At 38.2% G+C, this 26,507-nt stretch overlaps 1 protein-coding gene across 25 annotated transcripts in view; it reads left to right on the top strand.

Annotated features, from left to right (window-relative positions):
* BABAM2 (BRISC and BRCA1 A complex member 2) overlaps positions 1-26,507 on the top strand; it is a 493,921-nt gene that overhangs the window by 53,953 nt on the left and 413,461 nt on the right. For all 25 annotated transcript variants that reach the window (XR_012422532.1, XR_012422530.1, XR_012422531.1 and 22 more), the window contains one exon: positions 25,648-25,724. Coding sequence is in view for 13 of the 25 variants with exons in the window: in XM_045368628.3 (XP_045224563.1) it covers positions 25,648-25,724 (77 nt within the window). In the remaining 12 variants the exon portion in view is untranslated. The remainder of the gene's footprint in view (positions 1-25,647; positions 25,725-26,507) is intronic.

Genomic DNA, 26,507 nt, shown 5'->3' with positions numbered 1-26,507 from the left:
TTCTCTTAAATGGGGGGATGACATTAATGATCTTATTGTGTAGTTATGGGGGTGAAATGAGATAATTCATATAAAGCACTTACAATAGTGCGGGGTCATAATGTTCAACAATGGTGAGTGATACTGTATGTTATATATAATAAATAATATGTAGTATGATACATCATTATTTCACTGTGTTATTGTTGTCACATTGTTATTTTAGAATCAGGGCGTCTGTAAAGAGTGTCCGTGCAAGCAGTATAACAGGAGCTATTGACTAAGACCCAGGCAAGCAGAGCAAAGCAGGAGCTCACTCTCATCTAACAAAACTCAGAGAAATCATGTAGCAGAAATGGATGGGAGATCCAGAGATTTTTAATTCTGAGATAACCTTCTATCCTTGTTCATTGCTTTTTGCAAGTCTACGGAGGCAGGAGAAAAATCACCATGGCTTACTTTGACCCTGCAGGTGGATGAAACTTAGAATATTTGATTAGGTTGAAAAATGAATGGGCATGAAGATGCCAACTGTTTTAGCAGATAGAACTTAAGAGTTTTTAACAGTCATTAGAGATTGAACACTGATTGTCTTGAGCAGATACATGCAACAGTTCTTAACAGAGGGTTGAAGAAGCCTCTTAAGTTAGATAGTGCAGGGAGTTCTGTCTGAGGATGAAGGGCATAAGCGGTGGGCTGTTGAATTCTGCTAGTGTGGCCAGTGTGTGGGGTCATAGATGTTCAAGAATTTTGCCTGGAACTTAGGGTGTTTATCTAGGTACCAGAACATCTGGAAACTCAGTGAACAGCGCATGGTGTTGATATTTTACGTGTTTTACTGAGGGCAGGATGTCCATCAGGAAGTATTCCTTGGGATTGCTAACCAGAAGGAAACACAGGTTCCCCGTACTCCTCATATCCCAGCCCATATTCTTTTCTTCCCTTAGATCCTTACCCTGGGTAGCTAGCTGCCTGTCTAGACTTTTTGTGATCATAATAGTATAAAATACAATAATATAAATAATTTTAATTAAACAGTTTATGAGCCTTTGAACATTACAAAGTGCTCTTGCATATGGTGTTTTATGGCCTTTTATATTTTGTACTTAAGATTGTAAGTGGTGGTGTTGGCCTTAACCCAGTGAAGTCTGAAATCACTTTGGGAACTTTGACTAGGCTTCCAGAGTCTGGGGTAGTAAGTGCCAGGATAAATTTGGGTCTGGGATTTTAGGTGGTTCTGATCTTGGGCTGTTCATGCCCTCCAATGACTTCATTTTAGGGTGACTTCATTTGGTATGGAGGTTGATGTAGGGGAAGAGGTGAAGGGAGGTATCCAGTCTAATGCATAAAGAAAAGTGAGTAGAAAATTCATCTAGTCTATTCCTGGCTGCACTTTACATTGTTCAAAGGAAAAAAAAATCACTCCCACTGTTGTCTTTTGTCCCTTCTATTGTGTAAAATTTAGATAGTATTTTTGGATTAGTTTTTGTTTTATTAGGATGACAAATTTACGAAATGCTTTGAGTTTGGAAGATAGGTGAGGGTTTTTCTTTTTAGTACAGGTTAATATGCATATGCATTTGTTTTAGGGCTTCAAATTAATTATTCTTATACCATCACTCATACATTAAAAGTTTCCTTATGCTTACATAGAAATGTAGAACAGCCTCTTTTTCAGCTTCCATGTTACTTGAATAGTTTTACTTTTTGGTGCCGTGTTGCTTGAGAATTAATTTTGTAATCTTCCATCTCAGGGCCACATTTCCTCAGTAATTTGGTTATCTTTCTAATGGCATGTTATGAAAGTTAAGTTTATCCCACTGACCTTGCTTCTCTTGACTTTTTGAAAAATATATCTTTTTTGTTTTGTTTTGTTTTCCGAAAAGGTTTTTTATCTCAACCTTTGTTCTTGCCAGTTTATTGATAACAAACCTTGAATCAAGTGGAAGTTTTGGAGAACATGTTGATGTTCCACTTTTAAGTAGGTGTAATGCCCTCAGAATGATTTTTTTTTCATCTGTGGACTCCTGAATTTTTCATTTAAAAAACATTATTTAAAAGTTTTTGTGGTTCAGTAATTACACGTTGGGTCAATTTTGGACTTGGCACATTATGCTTTATAATGTGGTAAAATACACATAAATTTACAATTTTCATTATTTTTAAGTGTACACATCTTTGGCATTAAGTACATGAGAAATGTGGCATTTGGAGACGTTTATCTCCAAACCCTTTTTCATTTTGCAAGCTGAAACTCTGTACCATTAAACAACAACTTCCATTTCTCCTTTCCCCCAGCTACTGGCAGCCACCACTCTGGCATCTGTCTCTGAATGTGACTACTTTAGGTACCTCACTTGATGTAAGTGAATCATGCAGTATTTACCCTTTTGTGACTGGCTTTCTTCAGCTAGCGTAGTGTCTTCAAGGTTCATCCATATTGTAGCGTCAGAATTTCCTTTTACAGGTTAGATAGTGTTTCATTGTCTGTCTATATCACACTTTGTTTACCCTTTCATCTGTTGATAGACACTTGGGTTGCTTCTATCTTTGACTGTTGTGAATAATGCTATTAATATGGGTGTACAAATACCTGTTTGAGCCCCTGTTTTCAGTTTTTGGGGTATATGCCCAGAAGTAGAATTGCTGGATCATATGATAATTCTATGTTTAAATTTTTGAGGACCTGCTATACTGTTTTCTTTCTTTCTTTAAAAATAATTTCAACTTTTATTTTAGGTTCAGTGGGTACATATGCAGGTTTGTTACAAGGGTATATTGTGTGATGCTGAGGTTTGGGGTAGAATTGAACCTGTCACATGGGTAGTGAGTGTAATACTCAATAGGTAGGTTCTCTTTTTTTAAAAACAATTTTTTTTTTTTGAGATAGGGTCTCACGGGACTCTGTCACCCAGTTTAGAGTGCAGTGATATGACCATAGCTCACTGCAGCCTCAACCTACTGGGCTCAAGCAATCCTGTCACCTCAGTCTCCTGAGTAGTTGGGACTACAGCACATGCTACCACACCTGGCTAAATTTTTGTATTTTTTTGGAGATGAGGTTTCGCCATGTTGCCCAGGCTGGTCTCAAACTCTTGGACTCAAGCCATCCACCCACCTTGGCCTCTCAAAGTGCTGGATTACAGGTGTGAGCCTCTGTGCTCGGCCCCAACAGGTAGTTTTTCAACCCTTGCCTCCCTCCTTTCCTCCCCTCTCTTGGAGTCCCCAGTGTCTATTGTTCCCATGTTTAGGTCCATGTCTACCCAGTGTTTAGCTTCCACTTATAAGTGAGAACATGCGATATTTGATTTTTTGTTTCTGTGTTAATTCACTTAGGATAATGGCCTCCAGCTGCATCCATGTTGTTGCAAAGTATGTGATTTCCTTCTTTTTTATGGCTGTGTGCTATACCGTTTTCCACAGAGGCTGCACTGTTTTACTTTCCCACCAGCAAGACACAAGGGTTTTAATTTCTCCACATCCTCATGAACACCAACACTTGTTACTTTCTGTTTTTCTTTGTTTTTGTTTTGATAATAGTAATCCTAATGGGTGTATAGTGGTATCTCACAGTGGTTTTGGTTTGTATTTCCCTAATGTTTACTGATGTTCAGCATCTTTATTATTATTGTTACTATTTTTTTGAGACAGAGTCTTACTCTGTCACCCAGGCTGGAATGCAGTGGTGCGATCACAGCTCACTGTGCAGCCTCCACCTCCTGGGCTCAAGCAATCCTCCCACCTCAGCCTCCTGAGTAGCTGGGACCACAGGCATGTGCCACCGTACCTGGGTAATTTGTTTATTTTTTGTAGAGACAGGGTCTTGCTATGTCACCCAGATTGGTCTCGAACTCCTGAGCTCAAATAGTCCTCCCACTTTGGCCTCTTAAAGTACTGGGATTACAGGCTTGAGCATCTTTTCATGTACTTCTTGGCCATTTATACATCTTCTTTGGAGAAATGTCTATTCGTCTTTTGCCCATTAAAAAAGTTTTTTTGGTATTCACTGTATGATTTCTTTTTTTTTTTTTTTTTTTGAGACGGAGTCTCGCTCTGTTGCCCAGGCTGGAGTGCAGTGGCGCGATCTCAGCTCACTACAAGCTCCGCCTCCTGGGTTCACGCCATTCTCCTGCCTCAGCCTCCTGAGTAGCTGGGACTACAGGCGCCCGCCACCGCGCCCGGCTAATTTTTTGTATTTTTAGTAGAGACGGGGTTTCACTGTGGTCTCGATCTCCTGACCTTGTGATCCGCCCGCCTCGGCCTCCCAAAGTGCTGGGATTACAGGCTTGAGCCACCGCGCCCGGCTCACTGTATGATTTCTTTATGGATTCTGAATATCAGTTCCTTCTCAGATAGATACATGATTTGCAAGCATCCCATCCCATTCCATAGGTTGCCTTTTTACTCTGTTGATAATGTCTTTTAATGCACAGAAGTTTCACTCTGACAAAATTTGAGGTACTTCATATATGTTCTCCAGTTGGTTAAATTTCTCTAGCCTGCCCCTCTCAGCATCATCTTTCTGTGCTTTCTTCGCTAGAAAGGTCAGAGAAGGCTATGGTGAAATTGAGCCAGACCTTTGTATCACTAGTATCCCCTCCTGTGGCAAAGGACACCCATTCACCGATGCACCTGTTTCTCCCATAGTAGAAGCTTTTTAATTGAGAATTAGTGACTTATAAAATATTACTCATTGTTATGATTATGGTAGTAATGTATAGAACATGCTATGACATTGGTTAACATAAGCAGCTCTATATTGGCAGTAAGGACAGTAATATAACAATAACTGTTATCATTAATAATGTTTCATTGTAATGTAAGTGCTTTGAAAGGTATTGTCACATATAATCCGTCTAATAGTCTCTTCAGGCAGACAAGGTAACTGAAACTCAAGTAAGTTATGTAACTTGTTCAGGGTTGCATAGCTAAGCCATTCCATCTATAACAGTTCTCCCTGGTTATTTTCTGTATGAGAATCTGTCCTATTGCCAATTTCAAGCTTTTATTTATTGTTTCTTAGGCCTGTCTCCATTAGCAGAGGAGATAGGGCCCTTATCTGGCATAACAGCTTTGTCTCCACTACCTAGCATAGGACCTGGCACAATTAGTATAAAACTGTGAATCTGAAAGTAATGTCGTGGTGTCAGGTTCAGGGGTGTATCACAGTTGTCTCTTAGGTTGAAAAAAGTCATTAGAAAGCATCAGAGAAACAAAAAGGTTAGTTGTTGCTACTTCCCTCTCCTAGACATTAAAGGTTTAAACTAATTATTTTTAAATTTAAAAACTTTTTATTGAGGTATAGTGTATATTCAGAAAAGTGCACTGAATCATAAGTAAGTATATAATGCATTGATTTTTCACGAGCTGAACAGACTTGTGTAACTAGCATCCAAAACCCAGAACATTATCAGCACCTTGTACGTCCCCTTTGTGCTCCCATCTAGTCACTGACCGCTCTTCCAATGAAAGGATAACTGCTCTCCTGACTTCTAACAAAATAGGTTAATATACTTAATATACATATATATACACATATATATAGATGGAATTTTTGCTGCACAAAATGGCATTTTGTGCGAGGCTTCATTTGTTCAGCGTTATGTTTGTGGTATTCTCTGTTGTTGCAGATAGTTGTAGATCACCCATTTTTCTGGCTGAGCAACTAGTCTTCCGTTGTGTAACATGCCACAGTTTATCTACTGTACTTTTGAAGGGCATTTGAGTAGTTCCTAATTGATATGGTTTGGGTGTGTTTCCACCCAAATCTCATCTTGAATTGTAGTTTCCATAATCCTCACCTGTCGTGGGAGGGAGCCGGTAGAAAGCAATTGAATCCTGGGTACTATTCTTGTGATAGAGAGTGAGTTATCATGCAATCTGATGATTTTATAAGGGGCTTTTTCCCCTTTTGCTCGGTACTTCTCCTTGCTGCCGCCATGTGAAGAAGGATGTGTTTGTTTCCCCTTCTGCTATGATTGTAAGTTCCTTGAGGCCTCCCGAGCCATGCTGAACTGTGAGTCAATTAAACCTCTTTCCTTTGTAAACTAACCAGTTTGGGGCACGTCTTTATTAGCAGTGTGGGAACAGACTAATACACTGGTTTTAGTCCATTTTGAATAGTGCCATTGTGAACATTCTGTTACGTGTCTTTTTGCAAACGTAAAATATATATACATGTTTGAACCCTCTGGATTTTAAGTTAAGAACTATTCATGCATAGAGTAAATATTTAAAAATTCTTCCAGTTCCATATTGTGTGTAACCAAAGGAGAAGGTTAGGGAGGGAAGAAGGAAAGGGGTGGATTTGAAGGGAAAGAACGAAGACAGAGGAAGGACAATAAGATAGGAAAAGGAAATCAGGGGAGAAGAAAAGATTATAGAAAAGGAAGGGTGAAGAAAAATGGAGGCAAGCCTACAGCTGTGGGCTCCTAAATAAAATAAGATACTGAAACTAAATCCTTATCACAATCTTGAGCATGGACTTCAAGATATCATTACTTCTTGAAATGCAAATCTCTCTTCAAGCCTCATCAGCTGCTCTCAGAAGCTGTTTGGCCTCCAGTTCATCCATTTCTCTCTATCTCTACTGTCAGCACTCCATCTCTTTTCCTAACTAGTCCTAACCAGACTCTTCATAACTGTTCTAGATCTGATCTATTTTCCACTATCAACCATTTATATTATTTTAAACAAATCTAATAATAAAAAATAAAAACCAGCTCATGTTGAGATAGAGTAGGAATAGGACGTGCCTCCTCCACGTACTTTTCCTTTTCTTCTTCTTTTCACAAAACCTACACCACTACTTTGCCTACACTATACCCACTAATCCCCAAGCTTTTAGCCACTCAAAGAAAATAGCCGTTCTTCTGTGCTGTCGTGATGTTTAACCATGCCTAATTCCAGAAACTGGCCTTAGGGGATCTAAACATTGAACCAAGGCTGTGAAGTCTCCTACCTTAGGAAGGAATGCTGAACAATTACTAGGGTATGTAAAGGGAAAACAATTTCATTGTTGGAACTGGGGTAGAAATTAAACACATGTAGTCATTTTAAGTCTGTCACTGATTTGCTTTTTGAACTACATTCGCAGACTCCTTATTCTTTTTGTTGTTGTTGTTTTTTCCATTATTAAAGTTATTGAGGAGTTGGAAGCTTGAATGACTTTGCAAATCTTAACTAAAACTAATGATATAATTATTGGCATTGTGGAATAATTTCTTACAGCACAGCACAATGTAGTTAATTTTTAAAGAATAGTATTTATCATGTTTTTGCATCATAAAAGTATCTTTTGGAATTGTCATTGGCAGGTTTTTATAAATATGCTTATTATATCTATCTTTGTAGGTATTTACTCAAGAAATTAAAAGAGTGTGTAAGTCAGAAAAGGATTCTGAGAACCAATATAGTTCAAATGGAAGATTGGAAGTATAGGTAGATTGGCATGAATTCAGGATGCAAGAGACCATTACTTTAGATGGTCTCTTTAGAAGGTCTGGGGTTTAAAACTGAGCCATACTACCCTTTAGTATTTCCAAAGGATAGACGACCACAGATTATGCGAGCAGTCATGTTGCCAGATTGGGTGACCCCTTCAAACTGGCTTGTCAGATTTGTTAATATCTTCTTACAAGGAATGAACCCAAGAATATGTTGGAGCTACATCTGGATGGAAATGAAATAGTGTTACAGATTCTGAGCAGTCAGGCAGATAACCTGATGATAAATTTTAGGCAGTGAACTATATTGATGTTGCTGTCAACTTAGTAGAGATATCAAAAGAACACTTGGAAAGAAATAAATTAATGTTTGTTACTGTTGTGGGGAAACCAAGATGAATAGAGAGATTAGAAGACATCAAAGTAAAGCAGCTTATCTTCATATCCAAGGACCTTCAGCATCTAAAGATTCTTTAGAAAAGTGTTTTTCAAACTCTTTGATGGAAGAGCAGATTAAAAAAAAATCTAGTCACCAACTGATACTTTTGTAAAATATAAAAATGAATTGCTAGAAGAATGAAATGAAAAAGACATGAAATACAAGGCTTGACTCTTTTATTAGTAGATTCATCAGACTTAAACTTACTTTTACACATTGCTATAAAAGTTTTAAAATTCTTATCTCATTTTCTGTACTTTTCTTATTATGGATTAGTAATAATTTACAGACCAGAACTGGTCCATGGACCTGCTGTCTTTGAATAGCACGATTCTAGAAAGGTTTCTGTATTCTAACAGTCCAGGAGTTGGCCTTCTTAAGAATTCTGTCTCAGAGGGGCGACAGTAGTATGTTATTGATAAGTAATTCCTAACTATATATTAGATAATTGGAGATATGGTTTTTTAAAAATAAATATGGTAGATGGTTATACGGATAAAAACTTTTCTGAAGATTACTCAAATTTTCAGTTAGTTGGATCAGTAAAAAATCAGAGAGGGCATTGTTACTTTGTGCATGCTTTACATATATATACACACACCAAAGAATGGCTTTTGGGTAAGGAGAAAATTTATACATGTATTTTGTAGGTATAAAATACACATAAAATCGATACACACCAACGAATGGCTTTTGGGCAAGGAGAGAATGTTTATAATACAATCTTCTTTTGTAAATACTCTTATTTCTGTACATTTTAAAGATCACCTTTTTTGATGTTTGCTTATTGAAGCTGTAATATAGTTATATATTCTTTTTTTTTTTTTTTTTTTTTTTGAGACGGAGTCTGGCTCTGTCACCCAGGCTGGAGTGCAGTGGCGCGATCTCGGCTCACTGCAAGCTCCGCCTCCCGGGTTTACGCCATTCTTCTGCCTCAGCCTCCCGAGTAGCTGGGACTATAGGCGCCCGCCACCTCGCCCGGCTAGTTTTTTGTATTTTTTAGTAGAGACGGGGTTTCACCGTGTTAGCCAGGATGGTCTCGATCTCCTGACCTCGTGATCCGCCCGTCTCGGCCTCCCAAAGTGCTGGGATTACAGGCTTGAGCCACCGCGCCCGGCCTATAGTTATATATTCTAAGTTGAACATCTTAGACACTATGCCAGTGATTTGGGTAACATTTCAGTTTTTCTCTAATTGTAACTGATGAAGATTTTTAATGACTGTGATAGGCACATTGCCAATTTTTGTTACATTCTCTTGTTACAAGAAAATATAATTTGCCATTTCAACTTCGTTTCATGTGGTTCACGGTAGAATTCATTTCTTATTAAAAACTTAATAAAGAACTATTGTTAGCTTTAGTAGTCATATTAAAGTATACTATTGCTTTAATCTACACCAGAATTATAGAATTTCAGGATTGGAAAGTGTTACACTCTAATGTTAACCATGTGATCTATGAACCCCTTCTAATGCTTCTCTGCCAAGTGACTGTTCAGGCTGTCTGTAAATATCTCCAGTCACGTGGAAGCTCCATGAGTCCCAACACAGCCCCCTGGGCAGCTAATACTGTTACATAGTGCTTTTCTACCTTGACCTGAAACCCTTTTCCTTGCCACTTCTCTCCCTTGTCACAATATAGAACAAGCTTAATTGATCCTGCATGTGAGTGAAGATAGCTATCATGTTTGATATTTCTCTCTTCTGTAGGCTAACATGTAGCCTTTGCTTCTGTCATGCGATTTGTGTCCTTCCTCGTCTTTTTTGGCTTCTTCTGAATGTGATCCAGTTAGTCTCTATACTTCTTAAAGTGTAATGCCTAGAACTGAATGAAGTGTTCAAGGAATAGTTTTGACCAAGTGTGGAGTTGAATATTGTTATCTTCATTTTCCAGGAAGCTGCGTTCTGTGAGATTGTATTGGACAGAGCTGTGGGTTACAAACCATTGATAGCTGTGACCCTTAGGTGTGTTATGAAATCATTTTAGAGGGTCTTGATTTACATAAAAAACAGAAGAGAATGGAACAAAAGTACACGTCATGTAATAAAGCTAAGTATCATTGCTTAACAATTTTGTTTTCAATTTATATATGAACACATACACACGTATATATATACATATACACACACACACATATATATATAACTCAGTACAGATGTCTCTACTGATGGTGATATAAAATGGTGATATAAAAGTTTCTTATTATGTGTCAAAAAAGTTTGAAAGCCTCTGACCTAGACTAGATGCTTCCCGTCCTTGTTTCTCTGATGGCTCCTTCTAGTCTCTGCTTGCTCTGCAGCCAATTTACGTGTCCCATCTTGATATTCTTCTCTTTGTTTCCCAGTAAATTTCCTGCTGTGTAACATGAGAGGCATGATGGGCTTCATTAGATTTGCTTTAGGACGCCGGAAAATTATTTTACTGCTCTGATTAAGTCTTTTCACAGTTGGACCCCGTCAGAATTTTTGTCTGTGGAATGAAGAAATGAAGTAGCCCCGTGAAGAGGCGAGGAGGTCAATTGAGATTTTTGACTCTGAAAATTATTGCCCCAGCAGAGTAAAGGGTTTAAGGAAAATAGTGTTTGAGATAGACTCTCCTCCTCCTTATTTTTTGGTTTTGCAATTTGTACTTTTGAATACTCGTGACAGCGAGTGCTCTCTGTGTGCCAGGAACTGTTCTAAAGACTTTATTTATGTGCACCAAATCAGTGGATCCTCATAACAACTCTCTGGAGCATGACTGTTATCCTTATTTTACAGATGAGAACACGGAGGAAGAGAGAGATTATTTAACTTGCACGAGGCTTTAGAATTTATAGTGTATAGCAGTAGCATCTCAAGCAGCAATCTAAGAACGAAATTCTTTCAAACTACCTAACAACCAAAAATACGTGGATGGCACACTTATCCCATTACCCTATAGTTCCAGATATGCTCATATAGCAGATGCTAAGTCTTTTCATGATCATTTCAATATAAGAATTTGAAGATATAAAAAACTTTTTTTTTCTATCTTTAGAAAGCACTTTTCAGTAACAGGAAAGGGAATCCTTTAATGACACTTCAGAATCTATTAATTCTTCCTGTTCCTTTCTTCCCCACTCTTCTTTATCTCATTCTCTGTTTTTGGCTCTACCCTGTCATCGGTTTCCTACTACAATTCTCTCTGCTTTTTCGTTTTCTTTTCTTCTCCCCATCTCCCTATCTCCCCATCCCCACTGGTTTTCCATCTATTCTTTCCTTTACTCTGCTTTTGTGCTTTCCATTCAAATTTATTTTTTTATATAAGCTAAGCATATACTGCGCACCAAGTAAGTGTGAGGCATTATTGAGATACAAACGTAAATAAAGCATGTAGCAGGAGAGCTAATCAGGGTGAGATCAAAGCTCTGCTAGTTCATTCCCTTGAGAATCTGAGCTACTGGGGCATGCCATGGTAAATACTCCTTAGGCCTTCCCTATATGGATCAGGAATTTCTATGGGATTTAGAAAAATAGTATGCAAATCATATAAAATATGAGCCCCAGAGTTCAGGGAATAGGCAGCACATCTATTTAGGACATGTTTTGGATCAAGGCATAAAAACAGTGGCCTAAAAAGTTTACAGGAATATTTTCATTGGAAAATTAGTAGTGTTTAGTGTAAAAATTACTTCTTATAAAATAACACTGTACATTGAATGTATGAAAATGGTATTTAAGTTGGCCTTGTCCCTGGGGATCTCTTATATAACATTTACTAATATGAGTAATAATTACCACCTTTCCCACAGTTGGAATAGCAAACAGTCCAGGACATTTCTGTAACTTGTTTGACCTTGTCCACTCCAGCTCCACCTTGCTCACTTGCAGTATTTATGAAATAGCTTTCAGGTACTTCCTATGTGCCAGCAGGTATGCTGCTGGACACTGAGGGATCCAGGGTTTAATGCGTTCTCTTTCTTCTTAGAGTTTTCAGTCTAGCAGTGCTTGTCTCTTAGGTTTTGCCCTTAAAGACAATTGCCCATAACTATTTCTCCTTCCCCTCACTTGGCCAGATCCTATGCATTCTTAGAGGCCAGTTGTATTCCAGTGAACCTTCCTTGGTTACCCACGCTAAAAGTGGTTTTTCTGCTCTCTTCGCTCCTATTGTGTTTATTTTCTTTAACCACTAATTTGGCAATTAATCATGTTAATTGCTTTGTGACTTGTATCTATTGTTGTCTTGACTTGTTATTTAAATTGTGTTGTGTGACTTTCATAGTTTGATTTTTGTCTTCTGATTACAAGTTTTTGAGAATAGAGACTCCTTTGTATAACTCTTATAGCAATGATTACTCCAAACTTTTTTTTTTTTTTTGAGACAGAGTCTTGCTCTGTTGCCAGGCTGGAGTGCAATGGCGCGATCTGGGCTCACTGCAACTTCCGCCTCCCAGGTTCAAGTGATTCTCCTGCCTCAGTGTCCCAAGTAGTTGGGACTACAGCCACGTGCCACCACGCCCAGCTAATTTTTGTATTCTTAGTAGAGACGGGGTTTCACCATGTTGACCGGCATGGTCTCGATCTCTTGACCTCATGATCTGCCCGCCTCAGCCTCCCAAAGTGCTGGGATTACAGGCGTAAGCCACCACGTCCGGCCCAAACTTTTTTTTTTGTTATGTACCCTGTCTTAGTCAGTTTGGGTTGCCATAACAAAATACCTTAGACTGGGTAATTTATAAACAACAGAAGTTTCTTGGTCACAGTTCTGGAGGCTATAAAGTCCAGGATCATGGCTCTGGTAGATTGCGTCTGGTGAGGGCCTGTTTCTCATAGATGGTGCCTTCTGTGTGTCCTTCTATGGCAGAAGGGCAAAGGGGCAGACAAGCTCCCTCAGGCCTCTTTTATAAGACCTCATAAATAATCCTATTTATGAGGCCTCCGTTTTATGACCTAGTCAGCTCCCAAAGGCCCTACCTCTTAATACCAACACGTTGGGGGTTAGATTCCAATAGGAATTTTGAGGGGCCACAAACATTCAGATTGTAGCACACCCCAAATCATTTTATTGTGGACCTCTGCTACGTGCATTTTTCCTTGTAAAAATATATTTATAGATTATAAAACATACATAAAATATAAGCTAAAAATGATGTAAAGATAAAATAAGCAACACTGTAAAAATAATTTGTATTACTTATAATGTGGTATTTTCACCTGCCATACCTGAAAAAGAAATCTGAAAAAATATGTAGATACTAATGGAAGAAATGCTTTTGCCATAAATTAAGTGTCTGGAAATGTGAGGGTCTGTCTCTGGACTCTTTATTCTGTTTTACTGGTTTGTCTATTTTTGTACCAACGTCAATATTTTAATTACTAACGTTTATGGTAAATTTTGAAATCCAGTAGAGCAAATTTCCTACCAAGGTTTTTCTTATTGTGGTAAAATACATATAACATAAATTTACTATTTTAATCATTTTTAAGCCTACAGTTCTGTGGCATTAAGTTTATTCACATTGTAGTACAATCATTACTACTATCCATCTGAAACTCTGTACCCATTAAACTATGGCTTCCTATTTCCCTCTCTCCTTAACCCGTTACAACTACCGTTCTACTTTCTCTGACTATGAGTTTGACTACTTTAGATACCTCATGTAAGTGGAATCATATAGTCTTTGTCCTTTTTTGACTAGCTTATTTCACTTAGCATAAGGTCCTCAAGATGTATCCATGTTGTAGCATGTGTCAACATTTCCTTCCTTTTTAAGGCGGGATAATATTCCATTCCATTGTGTGTGGATATAGATGTATAGTATGATGTATATATAATTTTGTTTATCCATTTTTTTTATCCATTCATCCATAGATGGACACTTGGATTGCTTCTACCTTTTGTTTATTGTGAATAATCCTATTGAGTTTTTCTTCTTCAAGATAATCGGATCTATTCTAGGTTCTTGGCATTCCATTTGTATTTTAGAATCTGCCTTTCAGATTCCAGATCAATTTAGGCAGAACTGACAACTCTTCATTATGAGTCTTTTTTTTATTTTGAGGCAGAGTCTCACTCCGTGTCTCAGGCTGGAGTGCAGTGATGCGATCATTGCTCACTGCAGCCTCGACCTCACTGGCTCGGGTGATCCTCCCACCGCAGACTCCCAAGTAGCTGGTACTACAGGCACGTGCCACCATGCCCACTAATTTTTTGGTATTTTTTTTGTAGAGACAGGGTTTATCCATGTTGCCCGGGCTGGTCTCAAACTTTTGAGCTCAAGTGATCCGCCTGACTCGGCCTCCTAACTTGCTAAGATTATAGGCATGAGCCACTGTGCCCAGCCTCATTATGAGTCTTTTAATCCATGAACATGATATCTCTGTTTATTTATTTACTTATTTTCTTCTTAATAATAGCTTCCTGCATAGAGATCTTACACATCTATTGTAACATTTATTTCTATATATTTGATCATTTGATGTTATTTTAGATGGCGTCTTTCTGAAAGTTTTGTTTTCTGACTGTTGATGGTATATGGAAATACAGTTGACTTCTATGTATGCTCTAACAACTTTGCTAAACCCACATACTCATTCCAATAGTGCACAAAATTTGCTAAACATTTACAACATTTTCTATGTGCACAGTCACATTTTCTGCAAAAACGTAAGTTCTGTTTCTTCTTTTCCAATTTCTATACCCCTTATTTCCTCCATCCTGGCTAGGACCTCCAGTACAACGTTGAATAAAAGTGATAAGAGCTGGTATTCTTGTCTCATCCTCTATCTCAAAGAAAAAAATTTTAATGTTTTATTTTTAAGTATGATGTTGCTTTAAGTTTTTTATAGATAGCCTTTATCAGATTAAGGACGTTCCCTTTTATCCCAGTTTATAGAGAGCTTTTAAAATTATGAATGGATGTTTAATTTTATCAAACACTTGTACTTGTTGAGATAATCCTGTTAATTTCCTCTTATTCTCTTAGCAGAGTTAATTAAATGCACATATTAGAAAAGAAGAGAGGTTGAAAATTAATAAGCTAAGCATCTGTCTGAAAAAGTTAAAGGATTTTTTTCCCCCTTCTAGTTAGCTGTTAAAAACAGTATGTGAGCCCATCATTCCTACTGAAACCATATTGTAATTTAAACTACATTTTTGTTATAGGGACACCTACCAACATTTAAAAATACTTCCTACTCTAAAGTAGAGTTGAAGTTTATCATTTATAAATGGAGATATGGCATGGAAGCTGAGAATAACAGTTGACGCCACATGAACTGGCAAACACATTTTCTTGAATATTTTAATTTTGTAATTTTTAAAACATTCTGGGCTGAGTCACTTATTTTGGTGATGGCATTTTGGAATCCTATGCTAAGAATTAAATGTATCATTTTTCTAGTAGGGTCTAGCCATAGTTTTTAGGCTTTAGTGATAGAATATACTTGATGTATCAAGAATATCATATGTCATCAAATGCATAGCTCCATTCCCCTGAAAATCAATGTAGAAAATCTATCTGAATGCAATTTTGTGTTCTTTGACCAATTTTAATTTGTATTTTTTGCTTGTAAAAGGGTCTAAGACTTGACCTTGTGGATTTTGATTTGGCCAGCTAGATGGGGTATAATTATAGCCCTTTCAAGGCTGAATATGTAAGATTCCGTGAACCAGTTCAGATGCCTTTGCAGATAAAATGCCCATGTTTTAGATTATTTAGATAAATGTTAAGATACCCTTTGTCAGTCTTCCAGCTTCTTTACTTCTGCATCCAGTCTAGAAACCATGATAATTTTTGAAACTGAGTAATTGATGTTAGATTTAATTCAGAGAAAATAAATTCTAAAAGATGAAAATGTAGTTAATATTAGTTAACAGTAATTTACTGTAATATGTGACCTTTTTAAAAAGGCAGTTATTGATCTTTGAGCATATTTTATTTGAGAGTCACTTGTTATTTTAGGTTGCCAAAGTTGAAGACTTCCTTCTCAGCTGATGTTAAATATTGTTGGTTTAGCACAAACGTCACTATCAAGAAAACAGGAAGCTATGTAGGACACATGCCAAATGTTAAATTAATAGTCAGGGTAAAGGAAACTGACGTAGACTCAGGGAAGGAACCCTGGACTCATCTACTTTGTTCTTTTTAGGTGACTTGAAGAGTAGAAATGGTCTAAGTCATTATTTTTTCCAGACAGTGTATCAAAAAACAGGGTTAGCCCTATTAATCCAGAAAGAATATATTTTCTTATATTTTGCATTATTTTAAAACTGCTAATGTTTTAAAGGTTGTAGAATATCTTCATATAGTTTTGTTAATCTAAAATTAGTTCTTGGCTGTCTCTAAAAAGCCTATAAAGTATAGTAAAATTTGCCTACTTTTATTTTTTATAGTGAAACCTTAAAATTTGAGTTGGATCTCAGTAACTAGGAACAAGTGATAATTTAAAGAGGAGTCAAATCCAAATTTACCTTTCATTATTTACTTACAGTTTATTTATATAAAGAGTGTGCTAAATCAATGAACAGTGTCATCATTGTAGAGTCTATGTCATCAAGTTACAGGGGCCTTGTTCCCTCTCTTGTAGCCTTGAGTGACGTTTACAGTGTTTATACTTATTACTGATAAATAATTTTCTTTTCATTAGAACACATGTAATAGAACTTCTTTTTGGCAATATTTTGTCATCTTTTACTTCTCATTTTTCTAGGTACTTAATAAAATATCATTTGTTGAAAACATTTATAGTTCATCAATTATAAGGTTTATAGTTATAAATCTTTATGTCACTAATTATGATTTATAATTCGCCAATCATAAGATATCTCATTAATCTGATGGTTTTCTCTTAAATTATTGCGAGATGGTTTAACATAGTAATTAAGAAAGTAGGCCATGGAGGCAGACATACTGGGTTTGGATTCCAGCTCTGTCACTCACTAGCAAGTTACATAGCATCTACGTGCCTCAGTGCCCTCGTCTGTAAATTGTAGGTAATAACAGCACCTACCTTGGACAAGGTTGCTGTAAGTTTAAATAGTTTAATATATTTAGAATACTATACTTAGAATAGTGCCTGCTGCGTAGTAAATGCCTGACAAATATTAGCTGCTGTTATTTGTTTATTGTGGAAATATAATAATTTAAGGTAATGGTTTAAAGTTTAAGTTCTGAGTTGTGTGTACAGCTCTTCAAAGGGCAGACCTTCCACAAATAATCACACTTTTGCCCTCCTTGGAGGTGAGGATAAGCACCTCATCCCAATTCCAGTTAAATCAACAGTCTTTTTTTTTTTTTTTAATCATGAAAAGAGTACAACACTAGGAGTCAAGATGTATGCATTCATTCAGCAAACCTTTATCCTCGTACACAGTTGTTGGAGTGTTCACCTCCTGGATATCAGTGCTAGACACTGGAGATTTAAAGTTGCCTAGGCCATGCAGACTAAGATATGGTTAGAGTGTCCTGGAAGTGGTTTCCAATCCCAGAGTGCCAGTGAGACCCTTTGCTCTTTGATGTCGTCATCTGTGAAATGACAGTTCTTGAGTTTAGTTTATGAGTGTTAGTAATATGCTAAAATTTCATCAGTGCTGCATACGTAGCATTGTGCTAGGTGCTATACTAGGACTTACTTAAAAAAGAGTATAACATAGCTCTTTACATGAGAATCTTATGATCTGGTTGAGAAAACAAGCCACAATGAGAAAAACAGACAAATAATACTTGGAGTCATGTGATTAAATGTAAAACAAGAGACTGAACAGATGAGAATGTGCGAAGGTTCTTACGCTCAGCATTTTATTGCGTCAATGATTAACTGCCATTTCTGTAATAAAGTACTAGAGTAAACTACCTCCTTTGATGCTATCAAGAATTCCCGCTTGATAATTCCCACTTTCATAATCTGTATAATGTGAGTTTAACTCCCTTTGTTCACCCACATGTTAAACTTTAAAACAGTGCATTCCCGGTATATTTAGGTACTTTGAAATTGGTAAAAGATACATTTTTACAGTATAGTTTTTATCCAAAATCCTTTCTACACTCTAACACCAAGATATGTTTTTTGTTCTTGTTACTGCTATATTCCTATCACTTAGTGCCAGACACACAGTGAACACTGATGAAATATAGTTGAGACACAAATTTGAAATTATACTTAACTGTCAGCAATTTTAAAATCATTTAAAAATAATTTTTGAATTAAAAGTGATTCAATTTGGAATATTGGCTTTTTCAACCTTGGCTCTAACTATGTGTGAGGACAAGTTGCCATTCTATAAATATGATTTTAATGTAGCCAGTAGCTTTTTCTTTACTAGTTTTTTCATACTTGTATAAGGAAATGGCTTTCTAGATGAGTGAATTTCCCTGCTGTATTAGTTATCTGTTACAGATTTATGACAGCAGTTTCATGGGAGACCTTAAGCTAGAACTGCCCAGCCAAGCCATTCCCAAATTCCGACCCAAAGAAACTGTGAAAGATAATAAATGTTAGAAATGTGAAGTTTTGTGATACCACAATATAAAGACTTTCATATGCTTTACTTGAAGACTGTTCATCAGTATATCACTCTGAATTCTTTACTTCTGAAAAGTGGTGAAATACTTTAAAAGGAAAAGATAAAATCAGGCCATCATAGCCAAGTTTTCTTAGTCAAATAGGAAAGGGATGTATTTAGCCTTAAAATACTTTATAATTGTGTCCGAGAACCATGGCTCATGCCTATAATCCCAGACTTTCGGAGGTTGAGGCGGCAAGATTGCTTGAGGTCAGGAATTCGAGAGCAGCCTGGGCAAAGCCCTGAGATACTGTCTCAAAAAGAAAAAAAATGTAGCCGAGTGTGGTGGTGCTTTTGTAGTCCCAGCTACTTGGGAAACTGAGGTGGGAGGATTCTTTGAGCCCAGATGTTCAAGGCTGCAGTGAGTTATAATTGTACCTCTGCACTCCAGCCTGGGCTCTAGAGCAAGACACTGTCTCCTAAAAAAATTATAATAGTAAAATAGTTCATAGTTCGTGTTCATTATAAAAATCAAAACAATGCAGAAAGCAACTGGGTGCAGTGGCTCATGCCTATAATCCCAGCTCTTTGGGAGGCTGAGGCAGGAGGATTGCTTAATTCCAGGAGTTTGAGACCAGCCTGGGCAACATGGTGAAACCTTGCCTCTACTAAAAATACAAAAAATTAGCCAAGTGTGGTGGCATGTGCCTGTGGTCCCAGCTACCTGGGAGGCTGAGGTGGGAAGATCGCCTGAGCTTGGGAAGCTCTTTGAAGCTTCAATGAGCTGTGATCGCACTACTGTACTCCAGCTTGGGTGACAGCAAGACCTTGTTTCAAAAAAAAAAAAAAAAAAATGCAGAAAGGTAATTAGAAGAATGTTGTTGTAAAAATCATTTCAAATCTGGCCACATTTTGGTTATTCTCCTGAAATCTGTTTATGTGTGTAGATATACATACTTACAAGTGTCCTTTTTCCATAAGTGGAATCATACTATTTCCATGTATTTTTAAAGCTTTTTAAACATTACTATGGGTTTAAAATTCACCCAAACTCCCCTTAGTGCTGTATGACGTTGGAAAGATCACTTCCTTGAAGTGGGGACAGGAGTGGGTAATACTCCCCAAAAGCACAATCAAGTCAAAATGGTAATCTCCAGTTAGCAGCAGGCCTTCTGTTTTACTGAGAGGAATATGCAGATTTGGGGCCAAGTCAAACTGTTCAAGGCAACAGAGGAAAGCTCTTTTAAACCCGTGCTCTTTTTTTTTTGTTTGTTTTTTGTTTTTGAGACGGAGTCTTGCATTGTTGCCTAGGCGGGAATGCAGCGGCATGATCTCAGCTCACCTCAACCTCTGTATCCCGGGTTCAAGCGATTCTCCTTCTTCAGCCTCCCTAGCAGCTGGGACTACAGGCATGCACCACCACACCCGGCTAATTTTTGTATTTTTAGTAAAGATGAGGTTTCACCATGTTGGCTAGGCTGGTCTTGAACTCCTGACCTCAGGTGATCTGCTTGCCTCAGCCTCCCAAAGTGTTGGGATTACAGGTGTGAACCACCACACCCTGCCCCCATGTTCTTTTTTGATTAACGGAAAAACGAGTACCCTCCTCTTGTGCAACTTGAATTTTCACAGTAAATTAAAGAACATGACGAAACCAATTTTAGACAGAGGTAACTTAAGAAGAGGAAACATTTTAGTTTAATCTTAGAAGAAACTTTGTGTACATGGCATTGGGTTGTTTCCTATAAACCTATTTATCCTAGGTAATATAAGGAAGATAGAATGTAACGTATCTTAAATAATTTGCCCAACATTTCATTGGAAGACAAGCTGAATGCCACTTAGGAGAAAGAGACCTACTAATGGCAGCTTTCCTCTGTTGCCTTGAGCACTTTGGCTCTTGGCCCCACATTTGTATATCCCTCTCAGCAAAGCAAAATCCCTGCAGCTAACTGGAGATGATAATTTTGACTTGAGTGTGCTTTTGGCAAGTATTACTCTTCATACCCCTCTCCCCCATTCCCACTTCAAGTAAGTGATCTTTCCAATATCATAAAACACTAAGGTGAGGTTTTGTAAATTTTTCTTCTGTCTTTTCTGTGACATTTTAGTGGCCCTTATAGATTGGCTAGCCTACCCATTAACCTGACTGTTTCCATAGAAGATTTGGCTATCATCTCACACTTTAAACTCTTCATTTTCTTTTCCTTAAACATGCTCCCTTCCTAGTCAGCCTTGTTCAAAAAATCCATTTTGTCCCGTCTCCACTGCTGTTACTCTAGTCCAAGGATCCATTATCTTTCTTTCTTTTTTTCAGATCTAAAGTGGTTATTATTATTATTATCCTACCTGCATTGGGTTTTCAGTCCCAATGGAGATTGAGAAACCTAGTGAGACCAGTAGCATCCCTGGGGTGGGGGGTAAACACAAGACTCATCCACATTGCTCCCAGCTGCCCTGGCCTTCCTACAACTCTTAGAGGTTTGCAGTCCCGGTCCCTTATAGCCAGCTACGTAGCGATGTCTTTCCTGAAATAGAGACTTTGGGCAGCAGAGCTCCTCATCCCATTCCAGGTGGATAACCACACCCTGAAACACTCCTTTCCATGACTGAAGGTGAGAGGCTGAGGGGAATGCTTTCTGTCCTCTGTGACCCTGTTCCTTTCCAGCACCGTTCTTGCTCTCATGTGCCTGAGTGTGGGCCTTTTCTGCCAAGTGGGCTACACTCTGCTCAGCCCGCACATCACAGAAGACTGTCTCCTCACTGAAGACTGTGAAGTGAATGTTTATACTAAAGTGGCAGCATTATCACTGCACCAGAGCTAGAAAATGGACAGGCAAGGCTCTCTGTAGATAGCAGAGAAGTAGGTAATACCATCTACAAATGCATGTTGGTTTTGCTCCATCATCTTTCTTGACTAAAATGTTCTCCTATCTGGTCTGGCTGTGTTCATTTTATCTCTCATGGTCTTTTTTTTTTTTTTTTCTATACAGTAGACAAAGTGATTTTTTAAAAACGTAGATGTTTTTACCCTTCTGCTAAAAACCCTCCTTTGTGCTTGGCATAAAAGCTGAATGAATTGTAACCACTTGCAGGCCCCGTATGATCTGTCCGTTGATTTTGCCCCCTCTCCCTCATTTACTGTGTCCTAATCTTTTGCTTTTCTCTCCCTCATTTGCTGTGCTCCAGCCGCATTGCCCAGATATATCAAGATTTCTTCCCCAGATGTACCAAGCTTGTTCCTGTCTTCACACCTTTGCACCAGCTGTTTCCTCTGCCTGGAATGCTCTATCCCAGAACTTGGCATGGTGGGCCACTTTGTGTGATTCAGTTTTCGGATTTCACCTCCTCCAGAGGTCCTCTTTGATCTTCCAGTGTAAAGTAGCTCCTGCTTCAGTGCAGCACCCTGTTTTATTTTCCTCATAGTATTTAGCAATCCGAAACCATCTTTATATGTTTGTCTCTTGTTTATCATTTTCTTTTTCCCTTGCTAGAATTTAAGTCCCATGAGACCGTAGATCTTCTCTGTCTCGTCCATGCTATAATCCTAACACGTAGAGCAATGCTTGATAAATCTTATCTAAATGAAACAAATCAGTGAATGAAAAACAGAGATAGAGAAATACACTTTTTTCTTCATAAAATTTTAATTTTTTAGTTGACACATAGGAATTGTACATATTTATGGGGTACATAATGATGTTTTGATACATATAGTGTATAGTAATAAGATCAGGGTAATTAGCATACCTCATCTCAAACATTTATCATTTATTTGTGATATAAACAGTCAATATCCTCCTTCTAGCTATTTGAAACTGTTTATTATTGTTAACTCTAGTCATCTACAGTGGTGTAGTACACTAGAACGTATTCCTCTTATCTTGCTGTAATTTTGTATCCTTTAGCAAATCTTTTCCTATTCCCCTTAGAAACGTACCTTTTAATACACTGAGGTTGCTGGAACCAGCTGTTGATGTAGTAAGGGAGGAAGGTGACATGGCAGGGCACAAAATCACTTAACCAGTCCTGGTTAAAGTATATAATAAAAAGTGTGGCCCAACAATGAGTGTAACCATTCGGGAAAAAAACAATTTCTCATTGAAGAAGGAGTGAGTTATTCAAACAAACTGGAATCAGATTAATCCTGAGGATTTCCTGTACTACTAATAACTTCAGTCTTTAAGCTATGTAGTTAGATAATTTGATCCCCAAGCCCCAAAAAGATCCTTGATTGTGAATGGCGTTTTTCATAAATTTAAAGCATTGCAGTTGAATGCAATAGAAAAGGAAAAATCTTAGTGTTGCTTATAGGGTTCATAGCAGCGTGCTCAGAATGACATGAGGCTCATTACCATCATTAGATTACATTTTATAATGTTATAATTTATGTGTTTTCTATAGTCTTTTAAAATAACTACTGTGTTGTGGGGTAGAAAAGATTATACTAAAAGGGAAATATGATGCCCCTAAAATGTACTCTGAGGAATTTTTTTATATTGAAAGGAAAATGAGAAAGTATTCTTAAAACCTGTGAAATACAGGCTGGGCGCGGTGGCTCAAGCCTGTAATCCCAGCACTTTGGGAGGCTGAGACGGGCGGATCGTGAGGTCAGGAGATTGAGACCATCCTGGCTAACATGGTGAAACCCCGTCTCTACTAAAAAATACAAAAGAAAAAAAAAAAAACTAGCTGGGCGAGGTGGTGGGCGCCTGTAGTCCCAGCTACTCGGGAGGCTGAGGCAGGAGAATGGCGTAAACCTGGGAGGCGGAGCTTGCAGTGAGCTGAGATCCGGCCATTGCACTCCAGCCTGGGCGACAGAGCGAGACTCCATCTCCAAAAAAAAAAAAAAAAAAAAAAAAAAAACCTGTGAAATATAAAAATAGGTTACCATTCAGTTGCTGGTATAGCTTTGTTGTTTAGTTTGTAAGCTGGTATTTTTATTGACCCCTGAAGATAATGAGGAATAGTCAACTTAGTGATTTATGTTAAACATATTCTTGTTATGTTTCTGGTTTTGTGTTTTTTTTTTCTTTTTTGAGACAGTGTCTTACTCTGTCATCCAGGCTGGAGCACAGTGGTGCAATCTTGGCTCACTGCAGCCTCCACCTCCCAGGTTCAAGCGATTCTCCTGCCTCAGCCTTCCGAGTAGCTGGGATTACAGGTGTATGCCACCATGCCTGGCTAATTTTTTTCTGAGATGGAGTTTTGCTCTGTGCCCAGGCTAAAGTGCAGTGGTGGGATCTTGGCTCACTGCAACCTCCGCCTCCTGGGTTCAAGCGATTCGCCTGCCTTAGCCTCCCAAGTGAGTAGCTGGGACTACAGGCGCTTGCCACCATGCCCAGCTAATTTTTGTATTTTTAGTAGAGACCTGGTTTCACCATGTTGGTCAGGATGGTCTTTATACGTGTCTCTTGACCTTGTGATCCGTCCGCCTCAGCCTCCCAAAGGGCTGGGATTACAGGTGTGAGCCACCGCCCCTGGCCTAATTTTTGAATTTTTAGTAAAGATGGGGTTTCACCATGTTGGCCAGGCTGGTCTTGAACTCCTGACCTCAAGTGATTTGCCTGCCTTGGCCTCCCAAAGTGCTGGGATTGCAGGTGTGAGCCACCGTGCCTAGCCACTGTCTAGTTCTTTTCCCTTTCACATTCAAATCGTTTTGGGAAAAAGTAATAGTAAATCTCTAATGTGGTGTCTGAATTACTTAAAGTCAAAATTTTTTGGATTTATTTTTAAATGACTCTTGCCCAAGTTGCCATGTAGGGAAGTTGTACATTTATTTTAACTATGCATCCATCCGTTAAATTACTTCTATAGGTTCTTTTTTAGAATTGCTTCACAGCCAGTTTTGGAATTACGAAAGAAAATTAGCCTCCTTGCTTTTGTTTATACATTAAAAATCTCATCTTTTTAAAACAAAATGAAGACATATTACTTTCTCAATTGACTTCATATTAATATTTTATTAACTTACGAAGCCTATGCAGCTGTTATGCAGTTGAACTTATGACTTCTAAGATAATAAATTATTTTGTACAACAAATCTGTGAAGAGCAAGAAACATTGTATAACTTTGTGAAATAATAGATTAAAAAAAACTAGGCCAGGTTCAGTGGCTCACACCTACGATCCTGACACTTTGGAAGGCTAGATGGGAGGAGGACCACTTGAGCCCAGGAGTTTGAGACCACCCTGGGTAACATAGTGAGACTGCCTCTCTTTAAAAAAAAAGAGGCCGGGCGCGGTGGCTCACGCCTGTAATCCCAGCACTTTGGGAGGCCGAGGCGGGCGGATCACAAGGTCAGGAGATCGAGACCATGGTGAAACCCCGTCTCTACTAAAAAAATTACAAAAAATTAGCTGGGCGCGGTTGTGGGCGCCTGTAGTCCCAGCTACTCGGGAGGCTGAGGCAGGAGAATGGCGTGAACCCGGGAGGCGGAGCTTGCAGTGAGCCGAGATCGCGCCACTGCACTCCAGCCTGGGCTGGGCGACAGAGCGAGACTCCGTCTCAAAAAAAAAAAAAAAAAAAAAAAAAAAAAAAAAAAAAAAAAAAGAAAGCCAGGTGTGGTGTTGTGCACCTGTGGTCTCAGCTGCTTGGGAAGTTGAAGTGGGAGGATTGCTTGAGCCTGGGAGATTGAGGCTGCAGTGAGCAGAGATTGCATCACTGCACTCCAGCCTGGGCTACAGAGCGAGACCTTGTCTTGAAAAACAAAACAAAAAGAAAATACCAAACTGTTGAGACCTGGGTGACTACCCCCCACCTTTAAAATTTGCATTTTACTTGAAATTGAGTGCGCATTGTGCTTTCCTGCAGATGAAAGTTATGGTGTGCCAAATCTAAAGGAAGCACTGTACCTTTGTGGAAGGAAAGAAAACCATCTGGTACCAGAAAAAGGCCAAAAGTGGGCTCTTTTTTGTAGTAACAGAATGAAAGCTAAGAGTCCATATTTAAAATATGATCATAAAACTATTCTTATTTTACAGTTCTTGGCATAAGAATAGACATGTGTTTTGGATAATATACCTAATTTTAAAAGTCGAGATATGCCTCTTTGAGAGAAGTAGTTGAAGCACACTGTTGATGTTTGTCGTTAGAACACATGTAAGTTTTATTGTGAAATAAATGAATTATTTGTTTTAGGACGAGTCTTCGTGTCTTGGCTTCCGTGACTATTAAAGGCTTTTATTTTGTTCTGTAAGCCAGTGTTTTAATCTGTTCTGTATAAAGATCCCTTTTTGTTTAGTATCATAAATATGTGGGTTTTTAAAGTTTGTTTTTAAAAAATCTTTTCTTTCTTTTGTTTCTGCATTTTTTAAAGCTGCACATCATTGACTCCTGGGCCCAACTGTGACCGATTTAAACTGCACATACCATATGCTGGAGAGACATTAAAATGTAAGTAAACGATGACTATTTTACTCAAAATGTAGGTTACAGTGTCAGCTATTGGACTTTGTGCTTTAGTTTTCATTTCCGGCTGTTAGTTGTTATCCCCTAAGATATTGATCACTAGCATTTACCACTTTTTTTATCTGTCATTCAATTCTAGTTTGATTAAAAGTAAGGCAGTTGGCAGGGAATAAGTTGTAGTTAAATAGGCATGCACAGAAATTCCTAATTTTTAGGCGTGCCCAGTAATTTTTATGTGTTTTTTTTCTTTATAGGTGGCTTTTATGTAATACTCAATAAAAAGTCCACTGCTTTAGAATACCTGGCCATTTAGAAACAGTTTTTAGGTAGGAGTGGCTGCTGTCCATCACTGCCGCTAACCCCCCTCTAGAACTGCTGTGCCACGACTTGTCACTGATCTATCTCCTGTTGTTACCGAAGTGTAAGAGTCCTGCCTCAAAAACTCTTGGCGTGGCTTAGGCATATCAACATGTTATCTCCTTTAAAGCAAGGATCAGAGATACAAATGGTCTACGAGGGTTAGATTGGTAACATAGTAAGGGAAACAGGCTAGGTGTGGCAAATTGGGACACCCTGTCACTTAAGGGGAGTGCCTCTACTGATTTATTGCGAGAAGGTGGATGTCTGAAGTTTTATGTGAATTCTGTCAGTTTTAGATGTGGCTACTTTTTCAAAATTAAAAACATGGTGTGGGCCAATATTATGCAGGCTAAACCTAACGTGTCTGTGGGCTGGCTTGAGTTCCTGGACCACAAGTTTTTTTATCTT

Source organism: Macaca fascicularis, chromosome 13 (assembly GCF_037993035.2).
Source record: "Macaca fascicularis isolate 582-1 chromosome 13, T2T-MFA8v1.1".
Taxonomy (NCBI): Eukaryota; Metazoa; Chordata; class Mammalia; order Primates; family Cercopithecidae; genus Macaca; species Macaca fascicularis.
Note: the sequence above shows the minus strand (reverse complement) of the source record. Positions and strands in the feature narration are given on the sequence as shown.